Source organism: Cervus canadensis, chromosome 1, assembly GCF_019320065.1.
Source record: "Cervus canadensis isolate Bull #8, Minnesota chromosome 1, ASM1932006v1, whole genome shotgun sequence".
NCBI lineage: Eukaryota > Metazoa > Chordata > Mammalia > Artiodactyla > Cervidae > Cervus > Cervus canadensis.
The window spans coordinates 36,201,140-36,219,862 of NC_057386.1; the positions used below are offsets into that span (position 1 = coordinate 36,201,140).

The 18,723-nt window shown below is 38.1% G+C and overlaps 1 protein-coding gene across 2 annotated transcripts; it reads right to left on the minus strand.

The window, feature by feature from the left end:
* Positions 1-1,671: 1,671 nt before the first annotated feature.
* Positions 1,672-16,817, minus strand: ASPA (aspartoacylase). 2 transcript variants are annotated; one of them, XM_043477903.1, is made up of 6 exons: positions 16,393-16,815; positions 12,616-12,811; positions 11,123-11,216; positions 8,997-9,104; positions 4,968-5,077; positions 1,672-2,503 (listed from the first exon to the last, which is right to left on the minus strand). In XM_043477903.1, exons 1-6 carry the CDS (start codon positions 16,626-16,628, stop codon positions 2,306-2,308), a joined length of 942 nt encoding a protein of 313 aa, XP_043333838.1. In that variant the 5' UTR covers positions 16,629-16,815; the 3' UTR covers positions 1,672-2,305. The 2 variants fall into 2 exon arrangements, with proteins under 2 accessions (XP_043333838.1, XP_043333840.1); XM_043477905.1 differs by lacking the exon at positions 8,997-9,104 and having other exon boundaries at positions 16,393-16,817.
* Between the last annotated feature and the right edge of the window lie 1,906 nt (positions 16,818-18,723).

The following is an 18,723-nucleotide window of genomic DNA, read 5'->3' on the forward strand; positions in this document are numbered from 1 at the left end:
AACTCACAGGACGCTTACTAGACTGCAGGTACTGAAAAAGACACTGGTAATATCCTCGAGGTGGGACAGAAGCAGAGGGGCAGAGGGGCAAGTCAAGAGAGATTTTATAGGTGAAATGAGAACTGAGTTGCATTTTGAAGAAAAAATAGGAATTCAATAAGGTGAGGTCTGGTGTGGGTGTCAGGGATGGAGGAAGAGAAGGGAAGGAAGGAAATTCTAGGTGGAAGGGCCAGACTCTGCAAAGACACACAGGAATAAAACAACACACAGCCACCTGGAACAGAGAAGAGCTAGAGGCAGATGAGTCTAGAGAGGTTGTGGGGAGGGTGGGACAGATCATAAAGGGCTTTTTGTGTTAGGAATTTCAACTTGAATAATTTATTATTCTGTGCCAGGCACTGTGGTAAGTACTTGTATGCATTAGCCCACTTAATCCTCACAACAATCTCATGAAAGGGACACTATTATTATGAACATTCCTATTTTATAAATGGTAAAACCGAGTCTGTAGACTGTTAGAAATAGTCAAAATGAAATTGAAAAGTGGCTAAAGTCACACAGCAATATGTTATAGATTAAAAAAAATAACATCTAATTAGAAACTCTAAAGACTATAAATATTGAGTCAGAGAAAATTAGGCTTGATAGAAAGAATCCATACAAAAACTGAAACCACAGTGGCCTAAACTGCACATTGTAAATTTTGTAACTAACTAAAATTTGATGGGAAAATAAAGTATTTTTCCCAAAGTATATATATGGAAAAATTGACCTAGAAAAATTGAACTTGTGCATAGGACACAGTGGGAAAAGGAAGCTTGGTAAAGCTTGTTATATACAAAAGCCAATTGATAAAAAAAATTTTTTTTTACTAAAGAATTCAGAAAGAGGAGAGTCTATTCCAAAGAAAATAATTTTGGTAAAGTGCAAAAATAAATGCTGAAAGTTTCAAAGCAGTTTAATTGTGTGCTATAGAGCACTGAATATGGAAGGAAATTGGCTTAATGGGATTTGTTTTATAATCTTAATGAAATTTTATATAATCTTAATGAAATTATAGATATAGACATATACATGTTACAGATAATGACAATATTAGTATGATTTTGTAAATATATTTGAAACTGTAAACATGGGTACCTTGGGGTCCAAATCATGGGATAAAATGTTCTTTACTTGGCTGCCATGGCCTAAGAAAGGGGGGAGGGGAGGCTCTTGCAAGGATTGGAGAGGGAGGGAGGTGGAAAATTAGAGCAAGGACCTTTGAGGAGAAGAATCTTGAGAGTGGGGGATTTGGGCATTTAGGACAGGAGGGAATGTCTTAAACGAATGCATTTGTGAAACAGAGATGGGTTTGGGCCGCATTTCTACTAGTGTCCACTGCCCTCAGCTCTGTCTTTACCACCTACACTGCTGGAGCCCAAAGACTTTCTTATACATTGGTTAGGAAGAAGGACAAATGAGTTCTTTCAAAGTAAGAAGGGACAGCCAGGAAGGACATGCCTTGCAAGTTGGGAAAGAACATGAGCTTCTGGGGGAGTTTGTGAGAGGTCTGAAAGAGGCTCCTGGCTTCCTGGGGTCAGCACAGAACAAGTGGGTGTGCCCGAGCACGAAGCTTTGTGATGCTTTGTGTGGGTGACTCTCAGTGGACAAAGGACTATTCAGAGTTTCTTGATTTATTCATAATGTCACCTTTACAATCAGCCCCCATTTCTCATTCACATTTCACCGTCATAAGAGCATTTAAAAAATCTACATATATCACAACTGCTGCTGATTGACTTTAATACTTTAATTTAGCATTAATTCAAATGTGAAAAATTTAAAATAGCGAGCCTGTGCTATTAGTTTCTAGTAGTATTTTTATATTACTTAAAAGCATACAATATTTAACTCTATACTCAAGTTAATAGTTTTTTGTATATAGTATCTGTGCTGCGCTGTACTGAGTCACTCAGTTGTGTCCGATCCTGCAATCCCATGGACTATTTTGATGTTAAAATTTGAATTGTAAGGCTGTTTATTAAGAATGCTAAACTATCAAAGTGTAAGGTATATAAAGCTATAGAGAAATAAGAAATGCACTTCTTTGAATAGGCTACATACATAAAGTATGATATCTTTAAAAGACATTCATTAATACATTCATTCATTCAAGAAATTTACCTGAATGTCCACTGTGTGCAAGCCACCAGGCTAGGAGCCGTGGAAATGATGATGAGTAAGGCACAATCCTGCTCTTCAGGAGCTTATAAACTAGTAGAATTTTTCAAGGTACTCTCTAACAATGAGCTACAAGTGGTTTCTAATGTAGAGAGGAGCGAACACTTTTTGCATTGAGTGTTAGTTTAGTTGTCTTTGCAAAAGCTTCTTTCTTCTCATAATATGCGGCCTCATTTACAAAAACTGGGTACACGGTTTGGTCTCCGCCCAATGAAATGGTCTTTCCATCAAGAGTTAAAAACACAGGATCCTCAGGGTGCAAGGGTTTCCAATCTTGATCCTTTCAGGAAACAACATAAATAAATTACATTTGGTTTTTTTCCTACTTTACAAATTGTATAATGGAAAAGAATATGAAAAAGGACATACATGTATATATCTCTCTCTATATATTAATATATATAACTGAATCACTTTGCTGTAGACCAGAAACTAACACAACATTGTAAATCAACTACATGTAGTAGTAGTGTTAGTTGCTTAGCCGTGTCTGACTCTTTGCGACCCCACGGACTGTAGCCCACCAGGCTCCTCTGTCCATGGGATTTTCCAGGCAAGAATACTGGAGTGGGTTGCCATTCCCTTCTCCAGAGGATCTTCCAGACCCAGGGATCAAACCAGGTCTCCTGCATTGCAGGCAGATTCTTTATAGTATGACCTACAGGGAAGTCCCGTCAAAAAATCAACTATACTTCAATAAAAAACAAATTTAAAAATTCTTATGTCAGGCTCTAGACAACCAAAATGACAGCACTATCTTCTTTTAAAAGAGACAAGTTAGAGGTATGTGACTAAACTGAGATTCAGCAGTTTGTTTTGGCAGCAGTTTTAAGAGTTCCCCTTTTTATTTTTATAACTGACACATGATTACAGCCTGCTTTGGTATCAAGTTCACCTTGAATGTTGCTGAAGAGGTTTATAGTATCAAAAACCAAAACTACATGTACATGTTGTTAAGTGCAAATTTTATCTCTTGCTAGTTGAAGTTAAATTCCACTCAGCAAAATTTAGGAAATATTCATTAAGAGTCTTCTGTATATAGACATTCTACTGCTGGGGATAAAAAATGAGTGACCTTGTGCCTGCATGCTAGATGGCTCTATTCTGGTGGGGATTGGTGGGAGAAGGTGGGGATGGGCTGGGAAAAGCCTGGGAAAAGCACAAGATAGGTGAATATTTCCTATATGTGTTCCCACATTATGATAACAACTGAATCATTTAAGAGGTTCGAAATCTTTATCTTTCTGTCTTTTAAAACACTGCCTCAGGCTCCTTCAAGTTTCCACCTGGATCCCACTAAGGCACAAAGCTGGATCTGCTCCACTAGTCTGTATTTTGGGGCAGGCTGTTTTATTAAGTTGTAAGTCTGAGTGAATATCATTAGGGTCATTAAATAGCAGTTTGAACTGGATCAGTGGTTTCCCACTCTAATTACCCCGGCCAAGAAGATCAGATTATCCCAGAGAGGGGACCTGGCGTTGTTATTTTCTAAAAGGTGCTGTAGGCAATGTGCCTCCAGGGTTGAATGTACCAGGCTAGACAATCCATTGGTTCTCTTCCATTTCTGAGGTCTGCTAGTGTGTGGGGAGATGGATGTTTTAGATTTTTAGAATCTTTGCTCTTCTCTGCTTTTACCTCTGCCTCTTCCAGATTTAAACTTCCTATTCTTTCCTATGAGCCTTTTCTTCCCCTTCATTACACCATTATTGATCAAACCAGACAAAGAGCAGAGAGATACTGGGGTCTTGAGGGGTCAGGGGAAAAAGGCGGAAAACATTCCAAAGGAGGAGGTTCTGATTGCTTTGCTCTTTTACAGTAGTGATCACAGGGAGGTGGTAGCAGCGTGGCCAACTGCAAAGAGGCTTCGTTCTGGATCTGCCATCAATAACTACGGGACTGTGGGAAGGATCTAATTTCTGAGCCTCCATTTTCTTATATTAAAATAGATATAATAATTCTTACCCATTGCACTTAAAGCAGGAATTTCATGTTCTCTGACCTCCATCCACACCTCATTATTCTGTTATAGCATCTGGTTATCTTCAAGACCACAGTTTAGACTTTAGTATATCTAGACTATAAGTTCCACGTGAATATAAACCATATTCATTGATGTACAGCACAGGATTTGTAGAGCCAGCACAGGATTTACTCCATAAATATTTACTCAGCAATGATCTGAATACCTTATCTAGACTGCAGTGTTTTTGAGAACATCTACTGAGGAACTCACATATGTAAAATGTTTAATGGACTGTTAAGTGTTAGTCGCTCATTCATGTCCAACTCTTTGCAACCCCATGGACTGTAGCCAGCCAGGCTCCTCTGTCCATGGGCAAGAACACTGGAGTTGGTAGCCATTTCCTTCTCTAGGGCATCTTGCCAGACCAGGGACTGAACCAGGGTTTCCTGCATTGCAAGCAGATTCTTTACTGTCTGAGTCACCATGGACTGTAAAGTTCTACTCAAAGCTGCGAGCACGCTCAGCTGTGTCCGACTCTTTGCAAACCCATGGACTGTAGCCTGCCAGGCTTCTCTGTCCATGAGATTTCCCTGGCAAGAATACTAGAGTGGGTTGCCATTTTCTCTTCCAGGGGATCTTCCCAACCCAGAGATTGAACCCATATCTCCTGTGTCTCCTGCATTGGCAGGTGGATTCTTTACCACTGAGTCACCTGGGAATCCCTCCACTCAAAGGTAGGGCATCATTATTTTGAATATTTAGAAGAAGTAGTAACCATTACCTGCAGTTTAGGGTGGATAACAGCAGCAATTTCTCCACTTTCATTCCTGGGATAATCAACTTTCTCCATTATTTTATAGACTTCAATAGCACAGGGAGGAAATTCTTTTCCTGTGGCAAAATAAATAAATATAAATAGCAACTAAAAAACAAAACAAAACAAAAAATTCCTGATAAAAGGGAAGTTGATACTTAAAAAAGGAAGAACAACCAAAAACTGAAAACAGACAGTTACAGGGAGAGCACAGCATCTTTTTTGCTTTTAAACCATTTTATTGTGAGATTTAACACTCAGAAAGTACATAAAACACAATTTCACCCAGAAGTGAAATTGCTGGGATCATATGGTAATCCTATTTTTAATTTTTTGAGGAACTTCTATGCTGTTTTCCATAGAGGTTGCAACGACTTAAGATTCCCACCAGTAGTACACAAGAGTTCCCTTTTCTCCATATCTTCACGTAACTTACTTCTTGTTTTTTGATAATAGCCATTCTAAAAGGAGCAAGGTGATATCTTATTATGGCTTTTTATAATTTATTTTATTTTTTAATGTTTTATTGGAGTATAGTTGCCTTTCAATGTTGTGTTTCTGCTGCACAATGAAGTGAATCAGCTATACACATACAAATAACCCTGGTCCCTTAGCACTCTCTCCCACCCCACTGCCCCATCTGGCCTATCTAGGTCACCAGAGAGCTCTGAGCTGAGCTCCCTGAGCTATACCATAGGCTCCCACTAGCTATCTGTTTTACACATGGTAGTGTACATACATCAATCCCCATCTCCCATTTCATCCTACCCCCTTCCCCTCTCATTGTGGTTTTGATTTTAATTTCCCTGGTGACTAATGATGTAGAACATTTTTTCATGTGTCTGTTGGCCATCTGTATGTCTTCTCTGGAAAAATGTCTATTCAGATCTTCTGCTCATTTTTAAATATATATATACATATATATTTACTATTGGGTTGTATGGGTTCTTTATATATTTTGAATATTAGTGCCTTATCAGATATGTAATTTGCAAGTATTTTCTCCCATTCAGTAGATTGTATTTTCACTCTGTTGATGGTTTCCTTTGCTGGGCAGAAGCTTTTAGTCTGACGTAGTCTCATTTATTTTTGCCTTTGTTGCTTCTAATTTTGGTGTCAGATTCAAAAAATTGCCAAGACCTATACCTATTTCAGGAAGCTCACTGCCTATGTTTTCTTCTATACGTTTTATAGCTTCAGTTCTTATGTTCAAGTCTTTAATCCATTTTGAGTTAATTTTTGTGTATGGTCTTTAAGATAGTGGTCATTTCACTCTTCCACACATAGCTGTCCAATTTCCCCAATACTCCTTATTGAAGAGACTGCCCCTTCTCCACTGTAGATTCTTTGCTCCTTTGTTGTATATTAATTGACCATATATACACGGGTTCATTTCTGGGCTCTCCACTCCATTCCATTGATCTGTGTGCCTGTTTTTATGCCAACACTATATGGCTTAATTACAACAGCTTTGTAATATGAAGTGGGGGGCTTCAGCTGGTAAAGAATCCACCTACAATGTGGGAGACCTGGGTTCAATCCCTGGGTTGGGAAGATCCCCTGGAGAAGGGAAAGGCTACACACTCCAGTATTCTGGCCTGGAGAATTCCATGGATTGTATAGTCCAAGGGGGTCACAAAGAGACAGACACGACTGAGTGACTTTCACTTTGAAGTCAGAAGTGTGATGCCTCTGGCTTTGTTCCTCTTTCTCGAGATTGCTTTGGCTATTCAGGGTCTTATATGGCTCCGTAAAATTTTAGTTAAGGATGTTCCCAACAACACTAAACCAAAGGAAGTTCTCGAATGGTTCCTACCAGCACAGGGTCCACAAGTACACAGAGGTAGGACAGAGGTGGAAAGCAGAACTTACAAAGTCAGTGCAGGGGAGAGAGAGGCTAGGAATGAGAGTCAGGACACCTGTGCTCCAATCTCCCAGCTGTGTCAACTTGAGCAAGATGCTTAACTTCTTGATGTGCACTTTCTTTACCTGTCAGATGAAGGTTTCACATCAGTTTATCTTGGAGGGCCCCTTCCAGCTCTGACATCCTGTGATTGTGTAACTTCAGGAGGACGTTCAGCAGGTTAGATGACTTCACCATTGTGCTCCTCCTCTTAACTAAGTATGTTAAACATCTGGGCAGCTCTTGAACAGTGAGATATTGGAATATAGCCAGTCTGCTCATAATGGAGTCAAACTTACAATGCTGCAGCAACATTAAACAACCCAGTGCCCAGAAACTTGGAAAAGGGGTAGTTTATGTTTATACTAGGCACCCTCTGAATAAACAGGATGAACTTTCATCCAGCATAGAGCCCACAGTGTGCTATGGTTGCAATCCAAAGGAAAAATCTTCCTTTCCCCTTAGTGCACAAAGTGCAGCCAGGGTGGAATTCAGATACCCTGCCATCACTTCTGTACCAGTTTGCTTCTGCTGCTTAATATGTTATGCCAGAACTTTGTGGCATAAAACAACCCTCTAGTTTAGCTCATGACTCTGTGGTTTGGTTGGGCAGTCCCTCTGGTCTAGGCTGGACCGGCTGATTTCTAATCGGCTTGCTCATGCATTGTGGTGAGCTGGCAGGTCAGCAGGGTGCTGGATGATCTAAGATGACTTTGCTCTCATATCTGGGCATTTGATGGGTCCTCAGCTGGAGCTGCAGAACTACTGGCTGGGAGGTCTCAGTCTTCAGCCTCATGGTCTTGTATCATCCAGCAGGCTAGGTGAACTGATTCACAAAATGACAGTGGAAGGTTCCTAAGAGCTTCGAGACAGCAAGCCCCAAAGTGCAAGTTCTTTTCAAATCTCTTCTGTGGTATAAGACATGTTGGATCTGGCCAAGCTAGATCCAGGGGGCAGGAAAATAGACTCTATCTCTAGCTAGGACATGAAAGCAGGGAAGGGAAGAATTTGTGGCCATTTTTACAATTTACCAAATTTTCCAAGATGAAGACGGAAACATCAGATGTCATTTCTTTAAACCAGAAGGTCCATTGGGAGGAAAGAAGAAAGTGGTAGAACACAAAGGAACATGTTTTTGCTACTTAGAATCTCAAAGCTGGAACGACTCTCAAATGCTTAACTTCCACTGATGCTTGAGTATCCTGTGTATTTTTCTGGCTAAGTGGTCATCTTGCTCTTGCTTGAACAGCCTCACAAAGTATGGTCTGCTCCACTGTTGGTCAGCTTTGTTAATCAGAAATTTCTGTCCTTAGATAACATTATTGCACAGATTCTATTCTGCCCTCCAAGTCACAGAAAACTTGTCTAATTCCTTTCCAATATAACACTTCTGAAACTCTAAAATAAAATTGGCCTTAAGACTCCTTTTTGCCAGCCTAAGTGCCTTTAATTTTATCAACCAGCACTCAAATATTGTCACATACATGAGGATACATGTGAATGTACTCTATAAACTGAACTTCTATGTGCATCCTTGGAATTATTTTTATTATGGTTTTCAAACTCTTCAACATTCTCAATCATCTCCTTAGTTAACCTCTACTATAAGATGTTTCTCCTGAAGTATGTATTCAGAATTTATTCACAGGTCTCCAAGCGTTTATCCAAGGCAGAAAAGAGATTATTTTCCCAATCTAATGGGAGAAAATGGTTTTGTATTTTAATTTGCATTTCTCTGACTACTAGTGATATTGGACATCTTTTCATCTGTTTACTGGACATCTGTATTTCTTGGTATTTCTTTGCTTTTTAAAATGGACATTAATAGGAAAACGAGGATTTCATTTGTGAAACTTTATTTGGTAGCTGCTTTTCTTGAATGTGTCTATACTGGTCATTGAAGAATGGCTGAGATGATTAATTTTTTTTTAAAAAACAACAATATCACAAACGTGGCAAATTTGACCTAGGTCCCATTGGTATTTCAATATTTAGTGGTTTAAGTCATTATGTGTACTCCATCTCATCTTCCTTTCCTGATTTATTTGCACACACACAAGCTAACAAAGAAACAATTTCTGCCTACTACTTACCTTCATTGAAATTATGTATAAAATCAAGAGCATGTTTAATCATTTTTCTCATTTGATCTAGAATATCAGCTCTCAGAACCCCCTGAGGCTGGGGACCAACTTCTATACCTAGGTACAGAAGAGGAGATAGTCACATTTACATGTGTTAGTATATAAGACTGAGCATTTTCATAATCAAGATCTAGAATCACATCATTAAAAATGTTTAAAAAGGCAGACCATGTAGCATAATGGAAAATATGTGAGACATAATATTAGGCAATAAATAAAGCAGAACATTTACAAGTTACACGCATGGTAAATAAAGACTGGGAGAGAACATAAGAAAATCAAAGAGTTGTGTTATAGTAGTCAGGTCTTGTGGGTCTTTTTTTCTCTAAATTTCTTTCAATGTTGTCAAAATTTTTAAAAATCATAATATAGTAAAAGGAGCAGACTTTATATTGACAAAATAATAAGCGACCACAAGGAGAAACTGTCATAGACACAGCTTGTAGGAGAAAACACATCTATTTAGTAATAGAAAGCTAAACTAAACAAGCCATGGATTTAAGTCAAACGGCAATCTATGTGATCCTGGAGCAATATTCTTGCTTTTAACATAACAACCCAACCTGCCATGATAGTCAATGGTTTTCATTTTCTGTGGAAAAAATCTGTATTCATTTCTTCTCATCCCAATAAAATTAATTCCCATACCATCAGGTCTACTTCCTGTGGCTGTCAAGCATTGTTCCATAAATCTACAAAATATTTTTCTCTAAACTACTTATCTAGTCCTTTCCTTCCTGTCCAAGTCTCCCACACTGTTATCATTACAATCATCACCTTATTCATTTATAAAACTATTTACCAATTTAACATCATCCAATCCTTTCCATCAATTCATATACATTCTTTTCCACCTATCCTGTTTTCATGCACTTCTGTTATTTCTCCATACACAAAATCTTACTGTATTCTCTTTTAGCTTCATTTTTCACTTTTGTGTTTAGCTTTTCTGGATATGTTTGGGCATATATTTATTTATTTATTTTTTTTGGCCACACTACATGCAGGATCTTAATTCCCCAACCAGGGATCAAACCCAGGCACTCTGCAGTAGAAGGGCAGAGTCTCAACCACTGAATCACCAGGGAAGTCCCTGAATCTATTTTTAAGAGCCAAATATATCAATAGATATTCGTTCTAACTAAGAGCAACACTGCCCATAAATGAAATAAAGCAAGGACTGGAAATCTTATGCTTTATTTAGTGTCATAGATCTTTATCCTTTATTTTTAAGCACTTGATTTGTTTCAAATAATTACCTACACTTGGTCATTTAGCTTGCCTCAACTGATCCCTTGACTATGCACCAAAATCATCAAAAGCAAATAACCAAGATAACTTTAAATCTACTTCTAAGTTGTGTTGCTGTTGTTCAGTCGCTAAGTCATGTCCAACTCTTTGTGACCCCATGGACTGCAGGACAACAGCAATCTTAAGGATTACAGTGTGGTCTGCAAACAATTATGCTAGTAAGTCACTCAGGAATGAGAATGGAATGTAGAAAAAAGAGACTGTTGGAGAAGGTGTATGACAGTGCAAGCCTGTGTGCTGGAAGTTACCAAAAGGTAAAGACAAATTCACAGATCAGTAACTGACAGAGCATACAAGTGAATGGATAAGAAACACAGGTTATCAGAGACTCTACTTCAAAGCAGCTGCTAAAGAGGGATGCTGGGAGAGAATTTTCCATGAGTCTTCTGTATTTCTGCAAGTCTTGCCAGCAAGATACTGACTGCCTTGGCTCCAGATTATTGTTTTAAGAATTTTGTACAGTGAATACCCTTCGAAGATAGGGCTGGTGTCTTGCCTGAGCAAAAAGCAGGTTGCTTACTACACATATAAAAGACTCAAATTCCTTTAGCTCAGGGCTTCTTTCTGGAATGTAGAAAGTTGGTCAATGAAAGTGAGGAAATCTGATATAGTTAGAGACAGCCTGGGGATAGTTTGCTTATTACTTGACAATTATAAGCCATAATGATAAGCAAAGTAGCTGCAAATAGTCTTTAAATTAGTTTTCTCAGAGTTTCGTCTCAGACATATTTTGTTTAGCTGTGACAGTGGGAAATGTGACTTACCAACAGGATACTTGGCTATAGAACGAGTGGTTGCATATTTGAGAGAAGGATGCTCAATGAGGTAAACATAGCAGGGTAATGGAGCCAAAGACGTCTGAAAAGAATATAAAACATGTTCTTATTATGTAAAGACCATATGCCTTGTTCTCTTTGCTGTCAGAGTCAATAATGCCTTCAGTATGTTTAACTTCATCAACTAAGATAGTAAGACAACTTTATGACACACATTCTAAACTCCAACTACATATAAAGTTGGATTATATGTAACTTTCTGTATAAAATGTACATTAAACATTTCTCCAGAACCATGAACAAAGTATATGAATAAATTCTTCTTCTGAATGGCTTTCGTTGTTTTTGTTTTCATCACTGGTTACACTGAGTATTTAGCTTACTATGGGTCTCTTAAAGAATTCTGTTTCTACCCTTGTGGCAAGGTCTCTACAGATGGCAAGTAACACCCCCACTTATCGAGTAATTCAAGACAGGCCTCTTGGTTTTGATGACAATGGCAGCATACAAAGTATTCAGCTCTCCCTTCAATGAGCAACAAAGATACTGCATTATGATTTCCTACCAGAACTACTATCTAGTCAATGTCACTAATTCAAGGAAACAAAAATAATAGTTAATCCTTACTATCTGCTAAAAGCACTCAGCTAAATGCATTAAGTTTTTTTTTTTCTTATGTAAGGCTTATAATGGTCATATGGGGTAGCTGTTGTAATTATGCTAATTTTATAAAACAAGGAAAGCAAGGAAGTTGATTATCTTGTTCAAGGTTAGCAAGTGAGAAAATCGGGATTTGAACCCAGGTACTGGCTATATGGGTCACATACTTTTCATTAAATCATACTAGCTCATACTAGCTCTCTGGAACGAAGGCTATCCATTACATAGAAATAATCATACAGTTTATTATTTGTGTTTTGCTTGACAGTTATTTTCTAGCAGTTTTTCTTGTTATAGGCACTGGACTGCTGATTTTTTCATCTTATAGATTTCTGAGCCTTAAGATGATTAGCTATATGAAGTACCGAAAGATCAGGTGTTTGTTGGGGTATACGAATCAAACGGAGACAAAGACAGGGCTAAAGACAGTCAATCTTTTTATCATTGGTCTTTAGTCAACATTAAATGACTATCTTTTAAACTTCTTAAAACTGTAATTGAGCCACTTCAACCACTTCAACAGTTTGGTATTAATTTTACTGAAAAACCCATGATTACTGTCATAGTCTTAATAAAAGATTTAAAATTTTATAGATACAATGATTCATATGTTCTATTATTTTTTCATTATATTTATTATTTTGCTCATTTCTTCTCCTTTTCTTCTGCCTGTCACTGCTGCTTCTATTGTGGTGCTCCCCTCAGTCCCCCATTTCTCTTGGACTCTCCCTCCTCACCCTTTTCTGGTTGTTTCAACATCTATAACCAACTTAAAATTACAGGTCCTAGGCTAATTTGTAAATTAATAACATCGACATTACCTTAATATAATGAAACATCTGAATTAAAAAGTCATTCCTGGAATCTTCAAGAATAAGAGTGCACCCCATGTTAGAAGTAGTGTTGTGAAGGTCAAAAATAATGTCATAGGAATCTTCACTATCTTTTGGACCAAATAAATGATTTATTTCTTGAGCCTTTCTCACTTCATATGGCAAATCCTCTGACTTTTTTTTGCTGTTATTAGCAGAAAGAAAAAGATTAACAACACCTGTAGCTAAGATAACATAAAAATACAATGAGAACACAGTATATAAGAAACTTGGCACCAAACCTTTAATATGAAAAACCTCTGAGGGAAGGGGAACTTTATTTGAAAATTTTATAAATGAAAAATTACATTTTACCCTCTGTTTGATTCCAAGTAATGTTGCATTGACATGCTTGCAAATAATAGTTCATTTATGTGGCTGGTCACAGGAAGGACATTTCAAACAATTTATCATTTGACTTCAACTCTGAATGAAATTCATCCATTAATTTAATCAAGAGTCCCTTAGTAGTTAAGTGTACTGGGCTATAAAGAAGCTAGACCACCAAATGCACCTATAATTTTTTTACACTCTAGCTAATTCTAGTGCACAAGAATAGTCAAACTTAGGAGCTCACATCATCTTATTAAGGATTCTTAAGTGATTCTAGGACCCACTAGTGGTCCAGGGTCAAGGTTTACAGAGAAGAGTCTGGGAACCCTGCGATAATGCAAAACATTGCAGGTATATGCACATATGCATCATAGGATGAGGGTTGATAATTTTTATTGAATTCTCAAATGAGTCTCTACCTGCTCTCCCCCACCTCCAAGCTCAATGGTTAGGATACATTTTTTCTTAATGTACATGATAATTTAAATTTATTTTTCTCATGAAAGCGTTCAACAACATTTCTCTATAATTCCATTTATTTCTATCCTCTGACTATTTTTGTTAGCATCTTCAAAAGACCTACAGTTTGCACCTGAGTAATTCTTGCCCGGAATGCAATCAAGAAGTTAGAGCAGCAGTTTTTCAACTATGAAGAAAAGCAATGAAGACAAAAGCTGCATATTAAGGCTAGTGCAGTGGGAAGACTGGGGCTTCCCTAGTAGCTCAGCTGGTACAGAATCCACCTGCAATGAAGGAGACCCCAGTTCGATTCCTGGGTTGGGTCCCCTGTAGAAAGGATAGGCTACCCACTCCAGTATTCTTGGACTTCCCTGATAGCTCAGATGGTAAAGAATCTGCCTGCAATGTGGGAGACCTGGGTTCGATCTCTGGGTTGGGAAGATCCTCTGGAGGAAGGCATGGCAACCCACTCCAGTATTCTTGCCTTGAGAATCCCCATGGACAGAGGAGCATGGAGGGCTACAGTCTGTGGGATCGCAAAGAGTCGGACACTGAGCAACTAAGCACAGCACAGTGAGAAGACAGAAGTCTGTGGCCTTTATGATATCACTGAGCCACTGTATCTGCCTGGACTGCCTACCTCTGGACTTCTTATTTGTGGGAAAAAAAAACCCTTATTTGTTTAAGTCATTGTTTTCAGATTTCTATTATAAGCAACCAGATTGTTCCTAAAGGCTACATGTGTATGTGTGTGCGGGCTAAGTCGCTTCAGACGTGTTCTTTGTGACCCTACGGACTGTAGCCCTCCAGGCTCCTCTGTCCAGAGGATTCTTCAAGCAAGAATACTGGAGTGGGTTACCATGCCCTCCTCCAGGGGATCTTCCCAAACCAGGGGTCAAACCTGCATCTCTTATGTCTCCTTCATTTGCAGGCGAGTTCTTTACCACGGATCCCCTGGTGGCTCAGTCAGAAGAGTCTGCCTGCAATGCGGGAGACCTGGGTTTAATCCCTGGATAGGGAAGATCCCCTGGAGGAGGAAATGGCTACCCACTCCAGTATTCTTGCCTGGAGAATTCCATGGACAGAGGAGCCTGGTGGGCTGCAGCCCACGGGGTCACAAAGAGTTGGACATGACTGAGTGACTAACACTTTCTTTACCACTAGGACCACCTGGAAAGCCCAAAAGCTACAAATGCACTTTAAAAGTTAATTAATGCCACAACTCCATAAGTTCCTCCCTCCTTGCCATAACTGATTTGCTTCTCCTTCTCCCCCATGTGAGTAAATGCCACCACCAGCTACTCAGGTGCTCAGAGTCAAGAAATGATGTCCTGAAAGATAATAAACTCTATTCAGTATTTGAATAATTGAAAGATTTAGTAACCCACTAGATGTAGGGAATAAAGAATGTGGAAAGTTCTAAGATGATTTCCACAAGTGATTTAGTGGGTAATGGTGACATCACTGAGATGAGGAATATAGGAAAAGCAGCACAGTTTAGGAGGAGGATGGGAGAAGGTAAGTGACTAATCTATCCCATAAGTTTCCATAAACACCCTGAAAAAAACCTGTCCGGCCTCTGATAAGTGTTAAATATAATAAGTAGAAAGTGAGTTTAATTTAAAAGACTAGTCTCATTGAAATGCAAGCCACTGAGTGGTCATAATAAGAAAACTCAATCTAGTCCATTTCAGAGTTATTTGGCAAGTTAACATGCCAACTAAAAGTTATTCTTCAACTAATCCTTAGTGGTAATGTAAGAGTTAGTTAATAGCTATTTTAGTTGAATAGATAAACCTTAATCGTGTTGACATAATCTCAGTCATGAATATAAAGCATGTTTGAATTTAAAATTTATGTTAGTAAAAATACGGTTTGATATGTAAGCTATGACTAATGTATAATTGCCCCAGAAAATGTATTCCATAAAGTGAGGCAAATTTGTATAAATATAGTAACCATCTCTTGATCTGTGGTGAGATTAAAGTAACTCTTTAAACTCAAAACAGGATTTAATAGAAAATAAGTATATAAAACAGTGCTATATTAGTTGTTGCTGGGCATGACTTATATCTTAGCTTGTCATCTGTTAGCTCATTGAGAGCAGAAACCATTCTGTACATAACTTTGTATTCCCACAGTATCTGGCACAGTGCCCCATGAAGAGTAGGTATTTAAAAATATTTTTATGTAAATGAAAGAAGTGGTAAAAAGCTTAGACGCCTATATATCTACAGGAGTAGCTACAATGATGTAAACAAAGGCAAAAATAATAAGGACATAGAGCATTATGATTGTATACCCTATATGTAATGTATCATCAGCTATAATTTAAATTCAGAAAATCCAGGTCTCAGGGACCCACTACTTAAAGTAGTACATGTACTCCTCAGATCACAAAGCAGTCTAATGTTTTCTTATGATGGTTATTTATTCACGCTTTCATTAAACAAACATTAACTGAAACATTACATTTTTCTTAACTAGAATTTCATGCACTACCAAAACATAGGCAAAAAACACAGTAGTGAATCACCTAGAAAGCTAAAAAATAGGTACCTAAGCATAGCAGTCAAATATTAATTTAATGCAAAAGACTTATTAAATCTGTTTCTTTAAAGACATGATTTAAAAATAAAAACTTTTCTTATTCGTTGTCCTAGTCTAGATAGAATATATTTTTAAAAATAAATCAGTTAAGAAGTGTCTGACATTTAAAAAGTTTATAAAAGAGTACATGAATGTCCAGTTCAGGTAATTAATTCATCATATAGTATGACTAAAAGTGAAAGTGACCTTATTCACAATAGCGATTCTGTGTATGAACATGAATATCATATGTATATACATGTGCTTTCACACGTACTACTTTTCACATACACACACAAACACACGTGTGCATGTGCACACATACAACACAAAATATAGTCTTACCCAAGATTTTCAGGGTCAAAAACTCGATTCAGGTCACAGTCAATATATCTGGTGCACTTCTTCACTGCTCTTGGGTTGGTAATAAATGGTTTTACCTCCAGCCCTGTTCTCTGAATCTCAGTGCCGTTCTCCAGCCAGTGCTTAACTAGAAATATTCCTGTTAGTTCATTCCCATGAGTTCCTCCAAAGATAGCCACCTTTTTTATAGGGTCTTCAGCAACGTGACAAGAAGTCATTTTTGTCAAGTAGGTTTATCTGATTTCGGCAATTCAGAAGAGAGGAGATCAAAGAAAACTTAATTTCTTAAGCAAGGTTTAGAAATTTAAATCTAAATGAGACTTTAACCTAAGTGCAAAGTACAGACTTCTCTTGAGTGGAGTATATTTTAATTTTCTGTTACAAGTTCTGAGCTCTGTTTATTATGGGGATACTCCCTTCTTTAGCCCTGCCCTTTACCATATTTGGGTTAAAATATGCAGAGATCAACTAGAGATGCAGCTGTTTACTTTAACTTCTAACTCCCTCAAATGGTCGGTAGACCTAAATGCAATAAGTTAGCATCTCACACTTAAGCGAAACTTTTGCTTTCTCTTTAGCCAGAATGTTTTCTACCAGTGTTTTCATGATTATTTGTGGTAGTAAAAATAGATTACACTTTTCTTATCCTCAAAAATATAAAATAAAAGACTGGCCCATAGTATGCATCTTATTATTCAATATTTATATTTCTGCTTAAAATCATTTCTTCTCTGAAATGAGTTTAGGCCCTATTTATCTTCTGAGGGAATCTGAATTTCAGCTCTATAAACAGCCAATGGCAGATCCTCAGAGAACTCCTCTGGAACCACTATCCTTTCTTTTTTTTAATTTTCAGTACATTAAATTTATTCATAAAAAATCCTTAAAAATGTACACTTTTTCCTTTTTAACATAGTAAAACATAAAACCCTCAACTGAATTGACATTTATAATTCAAAATCAAATTAAGAGATTAAATACTTAAGAATCTTTTAAAAATATAAAGTTACATGCAATTTTGTAGAACTGACATAAAAATGGGAGAATATTCCTTCATTCCTAAAAAGAAAATATGTCCAGTAGAAGCTGTGAAGATGCTTGGGTACACAATTTCTTCAGTTTCAGTACCAAAGCCTGTCTTTGCGTATCTAAGAACTTTACGCATGTGAACGGCTTCTTACAACAGCAGGATGGACTGGCTGGCGCTACCCCCCTCCCATTACAGTGTAGTATTATAACACTGACCTTTGGCCTCCAACCAGCATAGTACATAGTTTGTGAGTGTTGATTAAAGATACTCACTTTGACTCAGAACCTTAGGACTTTTCAGGAATTGAGCCTCTTCAGAACCCATGACTGTAAATCTCACCTGCCTCATTTTTGGGGCATCATTTGCGCTTTGGAAAGGACGGCCAACCCACTCAGGTGCCACAGGCCCATCTGCTGGATGAGTGGTCAAGCTGAGCAGGTCATGGTTTCCCTTACAACATTTAAGACGCTTCAACACATCAGTTATCAGTGTGTAGAACTAGTAAGGCATCAAATAAGCCACCACGGAAGTAGGAGGAGTGACAATGACAGGGAGTGAGCCGTGTGCAATCCAGCACCCACTTGGCAAGTGCTCACTGGCAACACTGGAGTGAGCGGACAGATGCAAGTCTCGGTCAGCCTGTGCTCAGACTGGAACACGTTACCACTGTATAACTTTAGGCAAAGTTACCACCGGCTCTGCACCTCCATACACAGTGTGCAGTATAAACTATGGGGACTTCTTGTGATAAAGAACCTAGAATTCTAAACAGTGAATTAAAATACTGAACCTACTACCATATTTTATTGACTATGCCAAAGCTTTTGACTGTGTGGATCACAATAAACTGTGGAAAATTCTGAAAGAGATGGGAATACCAGACCACCTGACCTGCCTCCTGAGAAATCTGTATGCAGGTCAGGAAGCAAAAGTTAAAACTGGACATGGAACAACAGACTGGTTCCAAATAGGAAAAGGAGTACGTCAAGGCTGTATATTGTCACCCTGCTTATTTAACTTATACGCAGAGTACATCATGAGAAACACTGGGCTGGAGGAAGCACAAGCTGGAATCAAGATTGCCAGGAGAAATATCAATAACTTCAGATATGCAGATGACACCACCCTTATGGCAGAAAGTGAAGAAGAATTAAAGAGCCTCTTGATGAAAGTGAAAGAGAAGAGTGAAAAGGCTGGCTTAAAGCTCAAATTCAGAAAACTAAGATCATGGCATCTGGTCCCATCACTTCATGGGAAATAGATGGGGAAACAGTGGAAACAGT